The sequence below is a fragment of the Lepidochelys kempii genome, chromosome 6 (genome assembly GCF_965140285.1).
Source record: "Lepidochelys kempii isolate rLepKem1 chromosome 6, rLepKem1.hap1, whole genome shotgun sequence".
NCBI classification, from domain to species: domain Eukaryota; kingdom Metazoa; phylum Chordata; order Testudines; family Cheloniidae; genus Lepidochelys; species Lepidochelys kempii.
Genome location: NC_136385.1, coordinates 70,297,073 through 70,320,786, shown reverse-complemented (window position 1 = coordinate 70,320,786; position 23,714 = coordinate 70,297,073). Strand labels below are relative to the sequence as shown.

Genomic DNA, 23,714 nt, shown 5'->3' with positions numbered 1-23,714 from the left:
CCTGGTGCCTGCTCTGCATACAATTGCTTGTAGTAGCAGGGAGGTCTGCAGCCATCCGAAATATGTTCACATGCTGGCAGTCTTGGTGCCCTGTCCACAATTCACCCCACCCCTCACAATACCTAAGGCGGACCTGTCCTCACACGCAGCGTGATCACTGCCACAGCAGGTACAGGTCGCCAGCCAGAACAGCAGGGTGATAAAAGACCTGCTTGAAAACTAAAGCCGTCGCTCCTGCGGTGGAAAGGCTCCTGCCAGCGAGGCCTGGCCCGCCTCCCCCACGCCGTCCAGCCGCAGCGCCTGGTTTGTACCCACACGCACGGTTCAGGCAGTCCCGTGCAGCGGGCCCCGGGGAATCCCCGCTCCGACCTCGGCAAGAACAACGGGCGCGGCTGCGCTAGCCAGTGGCGGGGCGGAGCGGAGCGGACCAGCCCAGCAGCCCTTGTTTTACCGTCGCTCTGAGCAGCGGACCCGCAACGCACCAGCCTCGTCCCCCTCAGCACAGGGGAGGCCGAGCTCGCCCCGCCCCATCTCCAGCTCCGGGGCTGGACGCGCGAGGTTCCCCCCCGCGCCGCCCCGCCCCGCCCGAGCCCCGAGGGCTGCGCTGGGCGGCGGGACCGCGCCTGCCAATCCTGTGGCTCTGGGGCCAGCGGGGAGCCCCGAGAGCCGGGGAGCAGCGAGGGTGCGGCGTGGCCGGCTGGCCGCGGCGTCTCCCCAGCGTAGCTGCGGCGGGACATGGCGAACGTCAAGGTGGCCCTCCGGGTTCGGCCTCTGAGCAAACGGTACGGGGGGCGCTGTGGGGCGAGGCCGGGGCAGCGCCCGGGGTGGAGAGGCTGGGTCCGTGTGCCGCGCGGGCGCCCCAAGGGGGTGCTAGGCTGGGCTGCACGCGTGAGCCGCGGGATTGTGCCTGTCCCACGCCCTAGGTGTGCCCTACGGGGGCATTGCGTGGGTGGCCCGCGTGTCTTCTGTGTTCTCTAACGGGGTAACCCTCGGCCGTACTCCTAGCACCGGAGGCCGACTGGGGCCCCGCTCCAAAGGGGAGAGATTTGTAGGAGGCCCTTCAGCGGTGTAGGTGTGCACGCTATGCCTGTGTGTGTATGTGTGTGTGCTGCTTAAGTGCTTACGAAGAGTGGATGTATATGGTGTCCGTACGTATCTATATACGGTACGGTATAGCTAGCGGAGGGAAGCAATCATGTAGATCCAACAAGTCAGGAAGGAATTGAATGAGGGTCCACGGGGAAGCATGAGAGTGTCTAAGAGATATTCTGTGCGCCTGAATGTCCAAATAATACTAATTGAGGCTGGTAGGAAGGGGGATGATCAGTTGGAAGGTGAAGGTGGAGACCATTCCCCCCCCCCCCCCCCGCGCTGTCTTCTTTCCTGTCTGTAAAGCTCTGCTAGCCAGTCCAACTCATGAAATGCGTGTCCCGCCCCTCTTATTTATATGTGCTGTACTGTATTTCTTTTCCGTTGCACTGTTTGCTAATTATCCTGTGACATGGCAGCTCGTTAGCTTTTCTAGTTTTAGCAACTTTGAGGATGTTAACAGATAAATCGCTGGTATTTTATATTCAGTATGGTAGTGGCTGAAGGGGCAGTATTCGATTACGATTCATTTGTTTGTATCTGAAGAAACTTTTCAAAACCGAATTTCTTTTCGTGTAAGGCGACAAGGAAGATGACTGAAATAGTCCTGTTTAGATCACCAGGTCCCTGGAAGATCGTCTTAAACAAACAAACAAAAAGTGGTGCTGTTTATTTTACTTGTTCCCAACAGAAATGGGGCAATTGTCAGTCTCTGTAAGAAGCCTCCCTCTTCCATTCCTTCCCCCCGCCCCACTTCGTTGTTGTTGTTTTTCCCCCCTGGTAGGCAGAAGCCGGATGTTCAGAATGTTACTCATTCCCTAGGGCTTGTTTGCTTCCAAAAGAAATCTTATAACCTCACTCAATACTGTGATTGCAAGTTCATTTCCCACAAAAGTGAAGATGCTGTAGTTAGAACAGATTTCTAACTTGACCTTTGTGTATAATACACTGTATAATCAAAACCATGTGTACTGTGGACGTTTTGGGAGGAGGGGAAAGAGAGCAAGAAAGTACTGAAGCTGTGTGAATATGGGTGGCTAGTAACTTAATCTGTTTTAGGGGAAGAGGGAGAAAAGCAATATAGCATAGCAGAAAAATGGAAAAGTGCCATGAGCTCCCGCTCTGAGTCTTTGTTTTGATGATGCCTTTTTTTTTTAACTTGAGTCTGTCATGTTGTCTCTTGGCTTCACTGACCTGTAATAAATAACCCTTTTAGGTTGTAGACAAGATGTTTCTGGAAGAGTTTCCCATCCTGAGAACTAATCCATTCATTATACCAACAATATAGTAGCACATCTTTCACGCTTAAATTCATGGAAGTGTTGCCATGGCCTTGACAAATGTTGTTTGACTTTATAACTTAATTTAAAAACTTGCTCTCAGCTTCAGCTAATGCAAAAGAAAGTCCTTTCTCTATATCACGGATGTTTGAGGGAGGGAAAAGGTAGGTAAAAATAAGATTTGAATAAAATAAGCTTTGCAGTTTTTGTTTACGTTGTAAGTCTGTGCAAGGGAGGAGGGAAGAAGGCTACGAGTTTTTTTGGATGCATTTTTGTCCTTATCTCAAAAGCAACTGTCAAGTGAAATCCTTCCTGTTTAAAATCAAATTAAAATATATGTCCAAATAACATTATAATCCTGACATTAATTCATGCTATTATACTGTGGGGAAAACTGCAGTAGCAGGAGAAGGCCAATTATGACTTTGAAGAATATAGTATTGTTTTAATGTTACTGACTGTGATTCTTTGTATTTGCTATTTCTTTGGTGTTCAGACACTTTCCAAAAATGAAAAGTAAGGGCTAAGTAATAGTAGGCAGTTGGTAATGACTGAAAGGCTCCAGTCCTTAAGACTTTAGTTTAATTCTCGACCAGATTGTTTGGAAACTGTTTTCACTCTGCATCTGACCATATCTGTCATTGTACTTCATTGTGTGATATATCATACATTTGTATCTTGCATAATGAACATTCCAAAAAGACTGCCAAACCTCTGTTATGATTTGGTGGTGTCATCCCAGCTCGCTTGTGGATATTCGTGACAATTAGCACCATTGGAATGGATGGGCAGGGGCTGTGATCTTCCCCTCTTACCGGGGTGTAGCAACCTGAATAATCTCACACTTCCCTTGTCTGTGCTGTTTCTGACTTACTGGGTGGAGGATTTAATTCAGTTGTGCTCCTAATCTGGCATCTTTCCCAAACCCTACCTTCATTTAGGAAAAAGAATTCTATCAGAGTGTACAAGGATTTTTTTTTTTTTAGGTATTCCTTAATGCAAGTTGAGTTGTGGTTTTTACTAGTTCATCCATCATTTCTCTCATCAAATAATTGTAATGTCTTCCATTGGGAGATCTGTTCACACTGTCAGCTGCCTGCACAATAGCGTGTTCACATTTGCAGCACTTTCAACAGTATTCGGAGCGGTACACTCTGGGGAGCTGTCCCACAGAGCATTTCTTCCTCTTCCGCCGCTAAGAGTTGTGGGAAGATGGAGGGGGTCATGGGTCCCCTGTCCTAATGCCCCGTGATGCGTTGCTTTGCATCCCAGCAATCTCTGTGCTTCCGTCCCCATTTGGCACCATCTTTCAGTGGATTGTGTACTGCACGCTCTGCCTCTTTGGGCTGCAGGAATGGATCCCGAACTGTTGACCAGTATGCCGTTCGCTCTGACCAACACATCACGAGTGGCAGTGGTGTTATTCCTTAAACTACAAAGGCAAGAGGGGTACGACATTGATCTCGCCACACATAGTAACTATGACACGAAATTGCTGTGGCATTCACGGAGGTGCTGACCACAGTGGAACGCCACTTTTGGGCTTGGGAAACAAGCAGTAAGTGGTAGGATCACATCGGGATGCACGTCTGGGATGATGAGCAGTGGCTGCAGAACTTTTGGATGAGGAAAGCCACATTCATGGAACTGTGTGATGAGCTCGCCCCAGCCCTGTGGTGCAAGGACACGAGAATGAGAGCTGCCCTGCTGTTGGAGAAGCGTGTGGCAATTGCACTGCGGAAGCTGGCTAGTCCAGACTGCTCCAAACGGGGGATCACCTGGTGCGTGGAGCAGGCATGGCCACTTGGAAAGATGCACAGAGGCCACTGCACACATCACCAAGCAAACAGGAAGGGGACTTTCAAAATTCCAAAGGAATTTATGGGGTGGGGATGACAGTTGGTCACCTGAGGGCAGAGCAGTAGAGTTCAAACCGATGACCAGAGAGGCAAGAACAGGCATTGTGGAACACCTCCAGGAGGCCAATTGCAGTGCTGTAATCGACCACAGTGTCTACGCTGGCACCATGACGCTTTAGCCCCGGCACAGTAAGCTCTATGCCTCTTGTTGGGGTGGGGGTTTTTTTTTGAGCGCTGCAACTGCACAGAAATTGCGCACTAAGTGGCTTGGCAGTGTGTACACCTCGGGAATTACAGTGCAGAAAGCTGCTTTACTGTGCAGAAACTTGCCAGTGTAGACAGGCCTTAATGAATAAATGCAGATCCTGTGGAAGCCTTGTGTCTGATGTCCTACTCTGTACGCAGGAGATTATGTAGCATGCACAAATCAAACAAATGTATGAGAAATAATTTATTATTGCCCTCATGAGGTTTGGCTTGTACGGTATATGGCAGCATATTCACACACAAACATCTAATTCTAAAATATCAGTGTTCAAAGTTTTAATGCTTTTAAGTATAATATAGTGAAAGCAAAGAAGCTGCATTATACTTAGAAAACATTTTACTGGCACTTTTGGAAAACTTCAGTGAGATCATAAACTATGTGGAGGAATTATTTTGTGAGATCTGGAGAGACCTAATATGAAATGAGTAGATTCCTTTTCCAAGTCTCTGAAATTCAGGTCTCTGAAGCAGCCGCAGTAGGGTGAATCCCTCATTTTTCTTTAAGCAGCCTCTGCTGCTAGGAGCTGGCTCATCCATTATGGTGATATAGAGGAATCAAGAAGGAAAATGAGACGGTCATCTAGGGGAGGACTCTGAACTTCCAAAACCAGCTTAGTAAAAATAATTATTGTTTTTTTAAGACCAAGATTGATCTTCCCTAAAAACTGAGGGTCAAGGTGACTAAAAGAATGAAAGTTAGTAATAAGTAAATATATGAAACCACAATGATGAGAGATCTCCCTCATCTTGCTCCCTTCTCTTCTGTATGGAGCAAATAATCATTTGTCTGCATTTGCCTGGTGGCGATGGCGGTGTTTCAAACTGCAGCAATTCCCAGTCTAGTTCTCCATACATTATGCCATGGCAGAGAAATAATCTGATCAGAGATGTTTGTCCTACAGTGGCAGGACACAGTATTTTTTGTTTTTGTTCTGTTTTTCCCGTTGGGGGGTTAGGTGACTTGGGTTTCTTTTTGCCCTTTCCTGTTACCTGTGGTTACAGCGTGGGCCATACCTGTACAGCTTTTTTTTTTTTTTTAATATGTATGCAGAGCAACATGTACAATTATTTTAAAAAGTTTACAAAGTTAATCTGGCCTGCTGCTGATTTCAGGCTGAGCTGCTGCAGCAGTTGGTTGAGCCAGAGGCATAGGGGTGTACATGAAGAGGGTAGGTGATTAGGGGGAAAATGTAGTGATAAGGACATCAGGAGGGACGTGGACTGGATGTAGACTTCTGAAGTGTCTTGGATTTTGTGGTACATTTCAAACTTTAGAAGACTCAGACTTCTTGTTGTACAGTCTCCACCAATTAATGTTACCCTAATAAAATAGTATCAATAGGATCTTATAAGAGGGATAAGGCAAAATGCCACGTTTATTGTAAATACAACAGTTAGCATATGCTTCACACACACACACACACACATACATCTCTGCAGATGGTCTTTATAGTTACCAGTCTGTTGTAGCTCAAGTCAATCTAATGGCCAGTTAGGCTGAGCACGAATGAAGAGGAGCAGGGTTCTGTTGGTCGCGATCTCATGCTCCAAGTCTTTGCAGGACTGAACCCAGAGTTCCATGGCAAAACACCCCATCTTTATAGTTGTAAATTCGCATTTGAGTTCATGCATTTTGCAATGTCATCCTATAATCATTAGTCCTTAAGTGGTGTTAATCTTGGGGTTTTCTGCTGTTATTTATTTATTGTCTCGCCTTCAGGGGTGCCTACCTCACCTCTGAGGTCATCAGTGCTGCTAACATGTTTAGCATGGATACAATGGATATTTTCTGATTGTCTCCTGCTGTTTCCAAGTCTCTTACTTTTTCTTGACCATCTGGACATTTGTGATGGCTTTTACACCTTATCTTTTCCTGATGCATGCATTCCTCATTCACACAAACAGTCTCTCACAGAAACCTTCAAAGGTATACAGAATAGATTGTAAATTAAGCCTTGCTAAATCTTATAACTAAAACAATTCACACTGGGGCTTCAGGCCCTCAACATTTCTCTAATTTATTTATCATAGACACAAAACAAAATCCTGTCTTTTACTAACTAAACTTTATAACAGGTCCTAATTGTAATGCATATGGGAAACAGGATCCCAGTCTCAGATGGTTATTCCTTTCTGTTATTCAAAAAGGGTGGCTGGCAGAATGAAATCAAGGTTTACATCAATTCTTATAGTACAATTATAAAATTTAGCCCTACACAGGATCACGAAGCCAAGAGATGTTCCCAGGTGGCAGGGGTAGTCAGAGATTCACTGTCCAGATACTCTTTGGCTGAGGGGAGGGTGCCATGAAGCCATGTATTCTAAATTCACCCCTTCCACTGTTTATATTTCTATGTATTTCAAAACCTGTACTATTGAGTAAGGCTTCATACTCCAGACCATCAGAGAAAGGCAAGTTTCATCCCCTTCCCCCTTCCATTTTACAAATAGGTAAGAGAGTGCCTGAAGTCATTTGTGGCAGAAATGAGAATGAAACCCAGGACTCTGGTATGACCAATCCAGATCTCAGCCACACTGCTTTCAGATTGAATATGCCAAATTTATGTACTTGATTTACCCCATCTGTAATCACTAGACCAGGGGGTTCTTAAAGGTCATTGCACTGCGACCCTGTTCTGACACAAAAAATTACTACACGACCCCAGGAGGGGGGACTGAAGCCTGAGCCCACCTGAGCTCCGCCCACCCGAGCTCCTTCCACCCTGGGTGGGGTGGGCCAAAGCCCAAGCCCCACCACCCTGGACAGGGGATCCCAAGCCCAGGGACTTCAGCCCCGGGCAAGGGGCCTTTAACCTGAGCCCCATCACCCAGAACTGAAACCCTTGGGCTTCGGTGGAACAGAATCCAGGAATCCTGATCCTAACATTCGATTGCTGTCGAGCAAATAGTTAGGTAACTATTTGGCAAAAAGAAAAGGAGTACTTGTGGCACCTTAGAGACTAACAAATTTATTTGAGCATAAGCTTTCGTGAGCTACTGCTCCCTTCATCGGACTGAATGCATCCTAAAGCTTCCTAAAGAGCTCTCAAGTGTGCGGTGCCGCAGGATGCCATTCTGTCACCCTCCTGATAAACTTGTACATGGGGCCGGTGGGAGGGTTAGTAAGGAGGCATGGGGTGCAGTGTTGTCAGCATGTTGAGTATAACCAACTATATATTTATATCATGTCTGATTTGGATGATGCAGTTCAGCATGTCAGCCACTGTTTAGTTGAGATTGGGGTATAGATGAGAGTGAGGTAGCTGAAGCTCAACTCAGATAAGAGTGATGTAGTGATGGTGAGTTGGGAAAAGCAACTGGAGGAGATGGCAGAGGTAGTATTGTCTCCTTTGATTGTATGAGTACATCTGCTATTAGTTAATAGTGTTTGCAATTTACGGTGATTTTAGACCCACAGCTGCTGTTTGACAATCATATTACAGCAGTGACCCAGTCAGCTCTTTACCATCTGTGTCTGGTTAGGAGTTTGCAAGCAGATTAGACTACTGCAATGCACACTACATGAGGCTGCACCTTAAAACCATTGGAGATTGAAGTTGGTTCAGAAATTGTGCACCTTAAAATTCACAAAATATGCGAAGTTAAAAAAATAAGGTACTGGGAGATCATAAGATCCTGCTTGGTATTCAAAACTTTGATTTTAAATATAGTATAATATTAACGTTACTATTTTTAAAAAAATGTTAGTTGCTAAATAGTAGCTTTTTTGGGCCAGGGACCATCTTTTTGTCATGTTTGTACAGTGCTTAGCTCAGTGGGATCCTTGGGGCTCCTAAACACGACCACAATACTAATAATAATTAAATATGAATATAGTTAAAAAGATTTAACTTTAAAATTTCTACGTGCCCTTGCATAAACCTAAACCAGTTTATAATCAACACATTTTAGAACAGCAAATGGATTAATCATTCTAATTCTGTTCATGAATGTATTCTTCTGCACCAAAACATTATCCTAGGAGAAAACTTAAAGAATGCTGACGTAACTTAATGTGCCCTGGAATTAGGTTTTTGTTTTCAAAATATTACCCTTGTAATAAGCTACATAAAAAAATGTTTGTAACAATTATACCTGAGTACACCTCTAACACTGTATTTCCCTTTTTAGAACAAAATTAGGAGGCAGACAAGTTGGGTAGGCATGGTGATAGCTAATTGGAATGGTGATAGCTAATGTTGAAGTGTTATATGGCAGAAGGAACTGGTGAAATCTCAGTTTATTTCCAGACATTCTGAGGTTGGGATTTTTTATTATTATTTTTTTAAGAGGTATATAACTTTTATAAAGAAAGTGAAATATTTTATTTATTATTAGCTGGATACCATTGAAACACACTTTCAGTCTTAACTCTTTTAACTAAGTACTTCTGTTTCAGTATAGGTTTATTAACTTACTGTCTAATTTTTGCCCTAGATTCTTTATTAGGGGAAGTGGGGGGTGCTAGTTAGTGTTTTTGATTATTATTTTTTAGAAGGCAAAACATATTGCTCATTTTTTATACCATGCTAACTTAAATAAAGCTGTGTCTATAGTACCTCTGGCGCTTCCACCACTTCAATTGTTATGGGAACTCATTACTCTGCCTGAAAGCGTCTGGGCCACACTGTGAGAAACCCAGTATTTTTGTGGGACCCTTGTTAGCACACATCGATGATAAGACCACTGTATATTACTTTGTATAGGGCCCAGCAAAATGTAGGGCTCATGCTGGTTGGCTGCTACAGAAAATCCACATGATCCACACTTAAACTCATGGGCATAGAAAACTGGGGACTTGAAGGGGCTTCCTCCCCCACTAAAAAAATTAGGGATTGTGTTAATAAAGGAAACACTGAATTTGGAACAAACATTCATTTATCTGACTCTATTAAAAGTGGGAGAATTTAGTTATAGTATAAAACTACTCATTACGGCAATATATATATATTTAACTCTAGCCCCTTCAGATAAAAAGAAAATAAAGGTGTGTTTGCTGCTGAAGTTGTTTGTGAGACTGGAAAAGGAGCACTAAGGTCCTTATTTTCAGGTCCACTGCTCTTCGCTTTAGAAGAAAGTCCCTCTCCCCGTCTCTATGAACCCCACAGGCAGACCGCTTGAAGGAGCCTCTGTCAGATGAACCTGTTTGGAAGTCATCCCATCAAAAGCCTGTCACATTTTGCTACTCTGCACTCCTTCAAATTTGTGAGACCCTCTATTCCAATCCCTCTGAGACCTTGAGCTAGCCCTACCTTATGTGTAAAGTCTTTAATCTGGAGTCACCGACTGATTCTGGGCAATGCTATGTGGCAAGGCTGAGCCATGGTACCACCACACGCAAGTGGTTGCTGACACAGCTTCAGCCTGCGTCTATACTTTTCCTCACAATCTATATGCTGCATAGTACAGTTCTATAGGAGTCCCCCGACAATCCAGCATGTAGGATAGGAGAGGGCTGTTGAATTCATGACTAGGCAGATGATTGGTTGTGAGCAACCCCAACACTATAGAGCGACTTTCCTACTGTTCTATAGCTAGGGGTGGTGGAGAATCATTCTTCCTTCTAATGATCCCTGGAAACTAAGGGCTAGTCTGCACTGGCAATGCTAAAGCCCTGCTGTGGCAGTGCTTTAACATGGCTTGTGTGGTCATGGCGCTGCACAGTGCGGCTCCCAGCGCTGGTGCACTGTCTACATGGTGCTTTACAGCACTGAGACTTGCTGTGCTCAGTGGGGTGTTTTTTCACACCCCTGAGGCAGAAAGTTGCAGCGCTGTAAATTGCCAGTGTAGACAAGCCCCCAGTGTGTAGCCTGGCAACTCAAGCAGTGTGCTGAGAAAAGAATTTGGCCTTAGTGAATAGTTCAGTAGGGAGACCGCAATTTTTCCAGCATATTAAAGTGTAGCAGATAGCTTAATGTAGTGTAAATTACCATGATCAGTGTGATCCATGATGTCTTGATTATCATGTCTTTTTAAAAAGTAATATGTAAAAATACATTACAGAGTGAATGTTTGTTTAATTAGTAGTATGGCTTTTTTGTTGGGTGCTGCTTTTTTTAAACCATTTAATAAATGATTTCATGAATGAGTGTACTAAACATAATGCTATGTTCCTTCCCATTCATTCTTTTTAATTATGTGCTGTGATATGTAAATAGAAAGGATGTTGTGGTTGGCCTCTGGAATAGTTTTGTAAGCACTAGTCATTGCTACTTTGGGGCCTGCCACTAATGAGTACTACATGCAAAAGAACCACCAAAACTTGGACCTTTGCATTGAAACAGTATTTCTGTTGTTGTTGTCCATAGTAATGATAACTTCTAGCAGGCTAAGTAACAAAACCATTCTCTGACTTTTATGCATGAGAAATCTCAAATGTTGCATTAATGTAGTTAATCTTTGGTGTTATTTATAACAATAGTAGGTGGTAATTTTTTCAGACATATATGTAGTTTTTGTTTAATTGAGAAAAAGTGAGTGAGGTGATATATTTTATTGGAGCAACTTCTGTTGGTGAAAATCACATACTTTCGAGCCACACAGAGCTCAGGTCTGGGAAGGATATTTAGAATGGTACAGCTATATACAAGGTGGAACAGATTGTTCAGCATAAGTAGTTAGCACATATTTCAAGGGACCTTTCAAGGTGAAGTGTCCTTTTAGCACTTCACCAGTTGTAGAGGGGAAAGTGAAAGGAGGGCGGAAGTGGGGATGGGGGACAGTGAGTAAGTTATAGATTGTTTTCAGAGTAGCAGCTGTGTTAGTCTGTCTGCAAAAAGAAAAGGAGTATTTGTGGCACCTTAGAGACTAACAAATTTATTTGAGCATAAGCTTTCGTGAGCTACAGCTTACTTCATTGGATGCATGCAGTGGAAAATACAGTGGGGAGATTTTATATACACAGAGAACATGAAACAATACCATACACACTGTAACAAGAGTGATCGGGTAAAGAGAGCTATTACCAGCAGGAGAGGGAAAAAAACCACAACCTTTTGTAGTGATAATCAAGGTGGGCCATTTCCAGCAGGTATATGGTAACACCCATTGTTTCCATGGGTCCAGATGATGAAGATGTCATCAATGTAGCGCAAGTAGAGTAGGGGCATTAGGGGACGAGAGCTGAGGAAGCGTTCTAAATCCGCCACAAAATGTTGGTGTACTGTCGGGCCACGTGGGTACCCATAGCAGTGCCGCTGATTTGAAGGTGTACATTGTCCCCAAATGTGAAATGGTTATGGGTGAGGACGAAGTCACAAAGTTCAGCCACCAGGTTTTCCGTGACATTATTAGGGATACTGTTCCTGACAGCTTGTAGTCCATCTTTGTGTGGAATGTTGGTGTAGAGGGCTTCTACATCCACAGTGGCCAGGATGGTGTTTTCAGGAAGATCACCGATGGATTGTAGTTTCCTCAGGAAGTCAGTGGTGTCCTTGAAGATACTGGGAATGCTGGTAGCATAGGGCCTGAGGAAGGAGTCAACATAGCCAGACAATCCTGCTGTTAGGGTGCCAATGCCTGAGATGATGGGGCGTCCAGGATTTCCAGGTTTCTGGATCTTGGTTAGCAGATAGAAAACCCCTGGTCGGAGTTCTAGGGGTTTGTCTGTGTGGATTTGTTCTTGTGCTTTTTCTGGTAGTTTCTTGAGCAGATGGTGTAGCATCATCAAGGATCTACAACCTATCCTGAAGGACGACCCATCACTCTCACAGATCTTGGGAGACAGGCCAGTCCTTGCTTACAGACAGCCCCCCAACCTGAAGCAAATACTCCCCAGCAACCACACAACAAAAACACTAACCCAGGAACCTATCCTTGCAACAAAGCCCATTGCCAACTGTGCCCACATATGTATTCAGGGGACGCCATCATAGGGCCTAATCACATCAGCCACGCTATCAGGGACTCGTTCACCTGCACATCTACCAATGTGATATATGCCATCATGTGCCAGCAATGACCTTCTGCCATGTACATTGGCCAAACTGGACAGTCTCTATGTAAAAGAATAAATGAACACCAATTAGACGTCAAGAATTGTAACATTCAAAAACCAGTCGGAGAACACTTCAGTCCCTCTGATCACTCAATTACAGACCTAAAAGTGGCAATTCTTCAACAAAAAAAACTTCAAAACCAGACTCCAATGAGAGACTACTGAATTGGAATTAATTTGCATACTGGAGACCATTAAATTAGGCTTGAATAAAGACTGGGAGTAGATGAGTCATTACACAAAGTAAAACTATTTCCCCATGTTTATTTTCCCCTCTACTGTTCCTCACACGTTCTTGTCAACTGCTGGAAATGGCCCACCTAGATTATCACTACAAAAGGTTTTTTTTTTTTTTTTTTTTTTTTTCCCCTCTCCTGCTGGTAATAGCTCACTTTACCTGATCACCCTCATTACAGTGTATATGGTAACACCCATTGTTTAATGTTCTCTGTGTATTATAAAAATCTCCCTACTGTATTTTCCACTGCATGCATCCGATGAAGTGAGCTGTTGCTCATGAATGCTTATGCTCAAATACATTTGTTAGTCTCTAAGGTGCCACTAGTACTCCTTTTCTTTTTATAAATAGTTGTAATAAGACATAAATCCAGTGTCTCTATTCAGGTTTTTTTTTCGTGTCCAGCAAAGTTATGAATCTAAGCTCCCAGTCTTGTCTTTTGAAGGTGCTGTGCAGGTTTCCTTTGATGATGAGAACTGAGAGGTCAGATATGGAGTGATCGTTTTGTGAAAAGCGTTCATCCATGGGTGATGTGATGCTTTTGTTCTTTATCATTTTTCTGTGAGTTCATTCAAGAGTGTAGTTCTTGTCTGGTTTCACCCACATATTTGTTATTGGGGCATTCAGTGCACTGGATGAGGCACACAATATGTTGTGATTGGCATGTGTAGAATCAATGGATCTTGAAAGGTATGTTTTGGGGGGTGCTGATCATCGTTGCAGTGAAGATATGTTTACAGGTTTTGCATCTGTTATGGCAGGTTCTGGTACCACTTTGAGTTGGTGAGTCCTGGTCTTAGAGGAGCTCGCGTCTGATGATGAGCTTGGCGAGGCTGGGGGGTTGTTGGAAAGCTAGAAGTGGGGGTTTGGGAAAGATATCTCAAGGTGTGGTCCCCACTGAGTATGGGTTGTAGTTGTTTTGATGATACCCCATATTGGTTCCAATGTGGGATGGTAGATGACAATGAGGGGTGTGCAGTCGGAGGGCTTTTTATTCCCATATCGAAGCAGGTTCTCTCAGGGGATTTTGGGTGGCCCTTCCATGTCCACGATACAATGTACTTTTTTGGTGGAGTATTCTTGTTCAGTAAAGGTGGTTTTAAATATGTTAAAGTATGCATTACTGACTTCCTCCTCTGAGCTTATTCTGTCATATCTGAGTGTACTTAAATGTTTCACCTTTCACCAGTAGAAGTTGGTTCAATAAAAGATTGCCTCATCCACCTTGTCTCTTTTAATATCCTGGGACCAATACGGTTACCACAACAAATTTTATTTAATTGACAGTAGCCATATAAAACGTGTTTTGCATTTTGTTCACAAAGACCCCAATCCGACAAAAGTTTGTATGCAGGAATAATGGTGTGAACTCCTCTGGGACCTAAATCGACTAGTTCAGAGTTTTCATGCCTTGAGACAAGACTCCCTGTCTCACAGCTTCAGAACACATTTGTTTAGAGGAAGGTGTATCATTCTGAGAAAAGGTACCCATAGAGATTTTTGGGTAAAATTTTCAAAAGTGCCTCAAATCCTGTTTTCAAAAGTTTGAGTTGAGCTTTAGCATGGCTCATGTAGTCGCGGCATAGCGCTGGGAAGAAAACCACCTCCATGAGGGGCGCAGCTACCAGCGTTGGTGCACTGTGTATCCTGGCACATTACAGTGCTGAAACTTGCAGCGCTCAGGGGTGGTTTTTTGTTTGTTTTTGTTTTTTTCCCCCACACCCCTGAGTGAGAAAGTTGCAGTGCTGTAAAGTGCCAGTGTACACAAGCCCTAAAAGATGCACCATTCGTTTCCTCAAGGTAATTTTTGTAAAGAAAAAAGAACTGTGTGGGAGGGGTATTGTGTTAGTTTCCTGTAGTTTGTTTTTATTACATGTTTACATACAGCATGCTGGATAACTTGAGTGCTTGTTTGGATGGTAAATTAGCTCACTGTCAGCATTTAAAATCACATCCTCTCAGAAAACTACTACATGCAAAATCCACACCTGGGTGTAAGAGGGTATATCTCCCGTTGAAGACTCTGGCTGAATTCTGCAGTAGTGTTTGATATATTGGGGTGCAAATTGAATAGAAAATTGGTGTAAAGGGTAAAGTGTAAATTGTGCTGATTTAGTGTTCAATGCACATACAAAATGAGTGTAGTTAACACACATGGTGAAATTCTGGTCCCACTGAAGTCACTGGCAAAACTCCCTTTATGTATATGTAGCAGGAAAAGCAGCCAATGATTGGTGTTTAAAGCAAGCCCTTGTACCTTATTTATTTTCCTGTTAGCTGCTTTTCTGCTATAGGTAGGACTAGATGAGGACAATTTGGGGCCATCATGGGTGCTCTGGAGTTGGAGCACCTATGGGGAAAAAAAATAGTGGGTGCTCAGCACCCACCAGCTACAGCTGTTTGGTGGTGCCCCAGATCAGCTGATTAGGAGTGCGGCTTGTGGAGAGGCTTGGAGGAAGGTGAAGACCAGCAAGCAGCAGGTGGGCAGGGATCCCTCAGGGATGGAGCAGAGTGGGGTGGGCCTTGGGGGAGGGGCCGAGCGAGGACAGGGCCTTGGGGAGGAAGCGAATTGGGGGTGGGAAGAGATGGAGTGAGGACAGGGCCTTGGGGGAGGGGTGAAATGGGGAAGGGGCCTTGGGGTGGAGCGCCCCCCGGGGAAAAGTAAAAGTCCACACCTATGTTAGGCATAGCATAACATAGGCCTCCCATGACTGCCTCAGAATCACCTCTCAACCCTCAAGCCCTACCCTCAAACTTTGAGTGATAGTAGTAGTGATAGTTTGAAGAAACTCTGAGACTGCCTTCACTGCAGGTTTAACTCAACTTTTAGCATGCCCAGCTTGGAGTATAGTTTAGAGCCTGGATTTCACTGTAATGTGAGCCCTACCCTCACCTGCCTACTTTGTATTGTGGCTGCAGCTGAAGCCTGGATTGCAGAGCTCAGATTTCCATAGTCCTCCAAAGCCACGCCACAGTTGTCTGGGCCTGTGTTTTCGAGTCCTTCTACTTACTTCCCACTCACCTCCTATGCACTGGAAACTACTGTGATGGCTCTTGTACCCAGGGCTGTGAATCACCTTGTTACCCCCTATTTCCAGTGACAGGAAGTCTTGCCTGTGGTAGCTGGGTGTCAGCTCCCTAACACCACCAGCCTGTTATCCACTCATGCACTCTCCTCCAGACTATGCCAGCCCTGTCTTTGCCTTTCAAGTTAACAAAAAGTGCACCCCAGTCCTCTTAAATTGTTCCCCTGTGATATCTAGTCCCTGACGCTGGCTACTCGCACACATCCCAGATCCTCTGCTCCCAAAGGAGCAGCGTACTCCAGTTTGCCAGTTTTATCTTAAATCACTACTCCTGTGTAATCCACTGCACTTGTGAGCATTTTCAATAAAACAAAAGGCTTATTTAAGAAAGAATAAAGATTTCACTAGAAACGAGAGAGTAATGAAAATTATTACAATACAAAACAAAATTATAAAATGTTAACTGGGATCTACACTTATTGGTAGTTACCTTTCCTGTCTAATAAAGTAGGTTCACCTGTCAGAGTTCAGTCTGTTATAGAGCTGGCTTCTTTCCCAGTAACTAGGATCCAATCTTTCATGAAACACCCTCACTCTAGAAGGTGTTGCCCCAGTGAATAGATGCGGAGTGTCTTTCTCCACCCTGTGATATAGTGAATCAGTCTTTTGTATTTATTTGGGGACAGGGCAATCCCCCGTCTGTTACAATGTTACTTTTTTACCTTTTTTTTTTTTTTTAAAGTTGTTTTGATTAGTTGCTGTTTTCTTTGATGGTTTAATAGAATCTTAGAATATCAGGGTTGGAAGGGACCACAGGAGGTCATCTAGTCCAACCCCCTGCTCAAAGCAGGACCAATTCCCCAACTAAATCATCCCAGCCAGGGCTTTGTCAAGCCTGATCTTAAAAACCTCAAAGGAAGGAGATTCCACCACCTCCCTAGGTGACGCATCCCAGTGCTTCACCACCCTCCTAGTGAAAAAGTTTTTCCTAATATCCAACCTAAACCTCCCCCACTGCAACTTGAGACCATTACTCCTTGTTCTGTCATCTGCTACCACTGAGAACAGTCTAGAGCCATCCTCTTTGGAACCCCCTTTCAGGTAGTTGAAAGCAGCTATCAAATCCCCCAACATTCTTCTCTTCTGCAGACTAAACAATCCCAGTTCCCTCAGCCTCTCCTTGTAAGTCATGTGTTCCAGTCCCCTAATCATTTTTGTTGCCCTCTGCTGGACTCTTTCCAATTTTTCCACATCCTTCTTGTAGTGTGGGGCCCAAAACTGGACACAGTACTCCAGGTGAGGCCTCACCAATGTCAGTGGAGGGGAGCAATCATGTCCCTTGATCTGCTGGCAATGCCCCTACTTATACAGCCCAAAAAAACAAAGGCACACTGTTGACTCATATCCAGCTTCTTGTCCACTGTAACCCCTAGGTCCTTTTCTGCAGAACTGTTGCCTAGCCATTCGGTCCCTAGTCTGTAGCGGTGCATGGGATTCTTCCGTCCTAAGTGCAGGACTCTGCACTTGTCCTTGTTGAACCTCATCAGATTTCTTTTGGCCCAATACTCTAATTTGTCTGTATATTTTCCTATTGCTTGTTCTGGGATGGGGCCAGGATAATCCAATTGAACCTTGTATTACATCTCTGGTTAAAGAGGTAGGGATGACAATGCCTTCCTGCTTGAATGGACCATCATTGATTCCTTGGTAATTAACTTTTATTCCAAGACCATAAGGCAAAGCTTTCAATATAATTGTTATTCCTTAAATATTACCCTTACATGCATCTCGCAATAATTATGAGTATTTATAAATTACAAGCTTTCAGTAGAGACATCATGTGCTACCTTTCATTGATAAATATCATTAAAGTGTTAGTGACTAATAAGGTATAGTGAGTTTTTGTCAGGTCTAAGACAGGAGTTACTTGTGAGGAACAGTGACCCCTTTGCCAGCTGGCACCAATGGGCCTGTGTCACAGCTACCCTCCTACTGCTTTATATAAACCTGGTTGGTGTTTAACTCGTCATTTCACATGGCCTGGACCCTTTTGCACTGCTCGGTGCAGCTCAGCTGCACAGTGAGAGAAGATGCCATCCTAGCATGCTGCTAGCTGGCCAGAGGATTACGGCAGGGTTCTGGATGCCTTCTGGTATGAGTAAAGCAAAAAACATGATTTTGGAAGATGCATCTGAAATCTGCATCTATACAAAATGCTTGAGAATTTTTCATACATGAGATATTCAAGACAGTTGGTGAGTTTCCTGTAGCTTACCAGCTCTCTCCATCTATTGATAGGCTGATTAGCTACCAGGTTTGTCAGAGGGTGGAGATGGATGGCAGGAGAGAGATCACTAGATCATTACCTGTTAGGTTCACTTCCTCTGGGGCACCTGGTGTTGGCCACTGTCAGTAGACAGGATACTGGGCTGCATGGACCTTTGGTCTGACCCAGTATGGCCATTCTTATGTTCTTATGTCACTGGAGGGAACAAGTTTTTCATCAGAGATCTCCAAACAATTAACATCCTCCAAAGCTTCCCAGGTCTGATGTAGTGTTAAAACCAATGCTGGTAACAGGCCCCTGGTCTGATTATCTTAGCCCCCCAAACGTGCCCTTAATTTTTTTAATTAATTAAATCTGAAATTCATACCATAATATTTATTTCTCCTGCTCATTTTGACCCAACTCCAGAGATGATAGGCATGCTTTCTGGTTGCTTGTACTGAGTCTGCAAACCAGGAATGTCTTGAATTGAATCCTGGTGAAAGGTCTCGCCTTTAGCCTCACAGATGTTGTGCAGGGTGCAGCACACCACAATAATACAAATGGCACTGGGCACACTGGCATCCAAACAGGTTTGTTGGCCATGCCGTCTTGCCATCAGCCGAATGTGCACACTGTCACCATCCTGCAAGTGCTCAGTGCGCGGTTAAACCTTCTGCCAGGTTCTCTGATACCAGACTAGGGCTTCATGAACCAGGGCAGTAGTTGGGTTTCCTAAAATAACAGTGGGCACAAACATCCTTTTGATAAGCATGTCGTTTGAACAGAAAGGGACCTTATTCTCTCCAAATAAGTAAATGCCAGATGGTCTCAGCATCGCGATATCATGCACCCTGCTGGTGCATCCAACGCTGGTGATCGTAAACTTTGCCTTTATGGTCACCCAAGGCCTGCATAATGCTTGAGTGGTATCCTTTGCCATTGACATATTCATGTGCTCCTCATGGTGGGCAAACAATGGGCAAGTGGCTGCCATCAGTGGTCCCAGTGCAATTTGGTAACCCTATTCTCTGTCATCCTACTATTATTTCAGGCAATAGTAGGTATGTTCAACACCTGGGGGTAGACCAAAGCAGTCATTGCCTCACAAACCTCAACTACTACTGCAGTACTGACAGTTAACTTGCTACCATCAAACTGAGTAGCTACAGACCTGTAGCAATCTGGTGTCGCCAGTTTCCAGATGGCAATAGCAAATAGCTTCTGGACTGGTATGGCCTCCCTCATTTGTGTGTCCACATGAGGAAGGCCACGAATGCTGTATGAGGAGCTAGCCCCAACCCTTCCACATCAGGAAGTTCTGAAACCACTGCTGGTCATCCCAGGTCTGTATGATGAGTCCCACCATGCTGTGCTAGTTGTCCTGCACCAGAAGCACCAGTTTGAATGTAAGGAATCTGCAATAATTGTAGCATGCATCCCCCTGTCTTCCCCATTGCCATGTCAGCATCCAGCCTGCATGATCTCCTCCTTACCAAGACCCACTGCTGCCTTCTGAGTGTCACAAACTACAGCTGAAATTCCCTCCATAGTGTCCCATATGCTGTCTCTGCATCCTGGTGCAATAACAGTGCAAACAAAAGCAGGAACAGTTCCAGAACCTGTGCTGGGTTGTTGTCTTGGCAGTCTTTGGAACCTACAGAAGGAAGGAGCGTGCAGAGCCAGAAGTGCCTCAGTTAAATGTGTCGGTGGGCTAAGAACTCTTCCACCCAGGTATTTGGGAAGAACAGACAAGTACTCCCACTATACACTCCAAAACCATTCCTATTAGCTCAAGTTAGTGAGGTGCTAAGAAGCCTGGGACACACCTCAGAAATCCCAGCATCTACTGCAGCACCATGTGGATGCACCTATACAGGTATGAGTCAAGAACAGGTAGCTCTGCAATGTGGATGCTTCCAGGTGGGCTTGGCTTACATGGGTGCCCAGACTCAGGTAAACTATTCAGTGAAGACATACCTCCCCATCAGCCTGGGGGCTCCTTTCTGCTGCATAGGGGTAGCAGCAGGTCCCTTGCTTCCCTCCTGAGCAGCAAGTGTGGCATCAGGGATCCCCTCTTTCACCCCTGAGGTCTGTCTACACAGCAGCTGGGAGGTGCAAGTCCCAGTACAGGTAGACAGACATGCTAGCTCCACTGTAGTTGGTGCCTAAGAGTGTGGCCACAAGGGCATCACAAGGGTGATGACCCATGCATTTGTGGAAAGCTGGGGTGTAAACCTACCCTGTACTAGCTGGCCATCTACTAACGGTATGTCTGTACTAGAAACACTACAGTGGCACAGCTGCAGGCTATAGTATAGACACTGACTACAGTGACAGAAGGGATTAGTAAATCAATGAGGTAGTTGCTAGGTCAACAGAAGAATTCCTCCATCAGCCTAGCGGTGTCTACAGTGGTCTCTAGGTCAGCTTGCTTATGTTGCACAGGGTGTGAAATTTTTCACGTCTGGGTGGACACTGCTGCTGCACACTAAACATGCCCTCATGCTCTTTAATCTACTCCCATTTTAAAGCAAAGTGCACTATGGAACTTTTAGTGCGCGGCAGGAGGATCCACATGGACGCTTCGTGTGCAGCAAGGTGGTACGGGGTAGATTTATGCCCCAGCTTCTGCAAACTAAGCATTTGTTTAGACAAGCTCTTTGTATATATCCCAGCTGCTGGGGTAGTTGGGTGAGTAAGGCCTGCTGCATGTCTCTCCTGCGGCAGAGTCTTCTGCTGAGGTGGTTTTGGTGGGACTGCTAAAGCAGTGGATTTTGGAGTTCACACCCCATGTGGATGGAAGGGGTAGCTCACCCCTCAAAATTATGATATCATGCTCTCTACAGGCACAGGGAGACATCACTGCATTGGTTATGCTCAGTTCACATTTTCAAGCTTTTTTCCATTACCATGAGGCTAGATACTTTTTTTTTTTTTTTAATGAAAACTGAGGGTCTGATGTAATTACATAACTGTAGGAGCTGGAGGCTTAGACATGAGCCTATAGTCTCTGTGTCTTATTCTAGCCTTGCTCCCACCCTTTTCTGTGTCCTCAGTATGTAAAATAAACCCTTTTCCACATGTGCTGGATGTCAGACTAGTGCAAGTTACAGTACTATGCTATTTTCTAGCTAACTTACGCTATCATTTACACTACTGCAGAATTTGACCCTGTGTGTCTTGGTTTGCCCCCCCCCCCCCCACCGAATCTTCTTATCAGAACTCTACCTACTGATTTGTTAAGCAAATGTTTACCTTATGATCTTATCAGCATCAATAAATTCAGGTGTTTGGTCTGGCACAGGGGTGGGCAAACTCTTTGGCCTGAAGGCCACATCAGGGTATGGAAATTATATGGCGGGCCATGAATGCTCACAAAATTGGGGGTAGGGGTATGAGAGGGGGTGAGGGCTTTGTTTGGGGGTGTGGGCTATGGGGTGGGGCCAGAAATGAGTTCAGGGTGCAGGGGGTTGCTCCAGGCTGGGGCAGGAGGTTGGGGGGTGAGGGAGGGGGGTGAGGGCTCCGGCTGGGGGTGTGGGCTCTGGGGTTGGGCTGGGGGTGATGGGTTTGGGGTGCAAGAGGGTGCTCTGGGCTGGGACAAAGGGGTTTGGAGGGCAGGAGGGGGATCAGGGATGGGGCAGGCTCTTGGGGCACGGGGTGTGTGTGAAGATTCTGGCTGGGTGTACGGGCTCGGGTCGGGCTGAGGATGAGGAGTTTGGGGTGCAGGAGGGAGCTCTGGAGGGTGGGAGGGGGATTAGGGATTGGACAGGTTGTTGGGGCACGGGGAATGGTGAGGGCTTTGCCTGGGGGTGCGGGCTCTCGGGTGGGGCCGGGGATGAGGGGTTTGGGGTACAAGAGGGGGCTCTGGGCTGGGATCGAGGGGTTCAGAGGGCAGGAGGGGGATCAGGGTTGGGGTAGAGGATTGGGGTACCTGGGTGGGGGCTCAGAGGTGCAGGCTCAGGGTGGCGTTTACCTCAAGCAGCTCCTGGAAGCATGTCCCCCCTCTGGCTCCTACACAGAAGCGCTGCCCTGTTGGCAGGTGCCACCCCCACAGCTCCCATTGGCCATGCCTCTGCATACTACTTAGGAGCCGGGGGCTGGGATCATGCCAGCTGCTTCCTGGGAGCTGCAAGGAGCAGGGCAAACCCCCGATGAGCAGGTGCTGAGGACCGGATTAGAAGGTCTGATGAGCCAGATGTGGCCTGCAGGCTGTAGTTTGCCCACCCCTAGTCTGACAGATGGCAATTAGACTTGAATCACAGAGTTTTATGTAAACAGTTCTTACTGTAACTAATATATCCATGTTGTATGGTTTTATTTGACATGGTGTGTTGATACTGAAAGCGCTGATCTCAAGCACACACTTACTACTCAGGTTACTTTGTTTTGTAGTGCAATCTTCTGTAAATATTTTTAAAGTTATTTCCCTCCATCAAATTAACTACAATACTTTTTGCCCATTAAGCTGATTTTAAAAAAAATCAACTGTAAACTAAAATATAGAGAGAGCTGTTCTTTTTCAGTTTGTCTCCCAATACTTACACTTGGTGCTGGAAGATGATTTTCATAGGCTATATCTGTGTTAGAAGGGCCCTGCAACAGTTCCCAGAGGCTTTCCTTCGACAGAGTGCTGGGGGAGCATGTGCAGTCACTGCAACTGTTGCACCTTTTAAAGAGGATGAACTGGGCTAGTGAATGGTTGGTAAGAAAGTGATGTGAGCCCCTTGCTTCCCTCGCTGGGATTTCTAGTGTCTCTGATGCTGTGTGATGCTTGTCTCCCCCACATTGTCTTGTGCTCAGAGAGCATAAGGTGCAGGTTTCTGATGTTTGGTTTGCAAAGTGTGGGAGGTTCCCTGTGCCCCCAACTATCACTTCCCTGAATTACTGCACAAGAATAGGAGTACCTGTGGCACCTTAGAGACTAACAAATCTATTTGAGCATAAGCTTTCGTGAGCTACAGCTCACTTCATTGAAAATCTCATGAAAGCTTATGCTCAAATAGATTTGTTAGTCTCTAAGGTGCCACAAGTACTCCTTTTCTTTTTGCAAATACAGACTAACACGGCTGCTACTCTGAAACCTGCATGAGAATAGATAGACTATGGCCCTTAATGTGCAAATATAAAGAATGTTTTAAAAATTTGTTAGAAACTCTTATATTAATAGTATTTTGTACTTCCATGTAGTACCTTTCCTCCAACGATCAGAAAAGTCTTTACAAACATTGAGTTGCAATATCCTTGTGTGTTATGTCTCAGTTTATAGATAAGAGAAAAAACTGAGGCATAGAGAAGTGAAATGATTTGTCTAAGGTTGTGACACAGATCTCTTGCTTGTTCCTCCCATACTTCAGCTATAAGCCATGCTTCCTTTACCAATGTTCCTCAGCTTATGCCTAAATAGAAGCATATCATCTGGCAAATGTTTATAGGATTAGACTGTGTGGTGGGTAGAGAAGAGGATTTAGAGTTAAAAGAACTTGAGTTCTGTTCCTGATTGCAAATGACTTGCCATGTAACTTTGGACAAGATTGCTTAACGCATTTGTACTTCAGTTTCTTCATCTGTGGAAAGGGGATAATTACCCACCAATGAAAGGCACTACTTTATGTATGCAATCTTTATGCAGTCTGCTTTCGTTTTGAATTTTCTCCTTCGTCCTTTTTTCTTTGTTTTCTTATATTTTACTG

General features: G+C 44.9%; 1 protein-coding gene across 5 annotated transcripts in view; it reads left to right on the top strand.

The window, feature by feature from the left end:
- Positions 1 to 339: 339 nt before the first annotated feature.
- The window catches only part of STARD9 (StAR related lipid transfer domain containing 9), a 244,365-nt gene continuing 220,990 nt past the window's right edge, over positions 340 to 23,714 (top strand). For 3 of the 5 annotated variants that reach the window (XR_012159442.2, XM_073348593.2, XM_073348594.2), the window contains exon 1: positions 342 to 782. Coding sequence is in view for 4 of the 5 variants with exons in the window: in XM_073348593.2 (XP_073204694.2) it covers positions 736 to 782 (47 nt within the window). In the remaining variant the exon portion in view is untranslated. Of the gene's footprint in view, positions 783 to 23,714 lie in introns of all 5 variants that reach the window. The other 2 variants (XM_073348597.2, XM_073348592.2) reach the window with 2 other exon arrangements.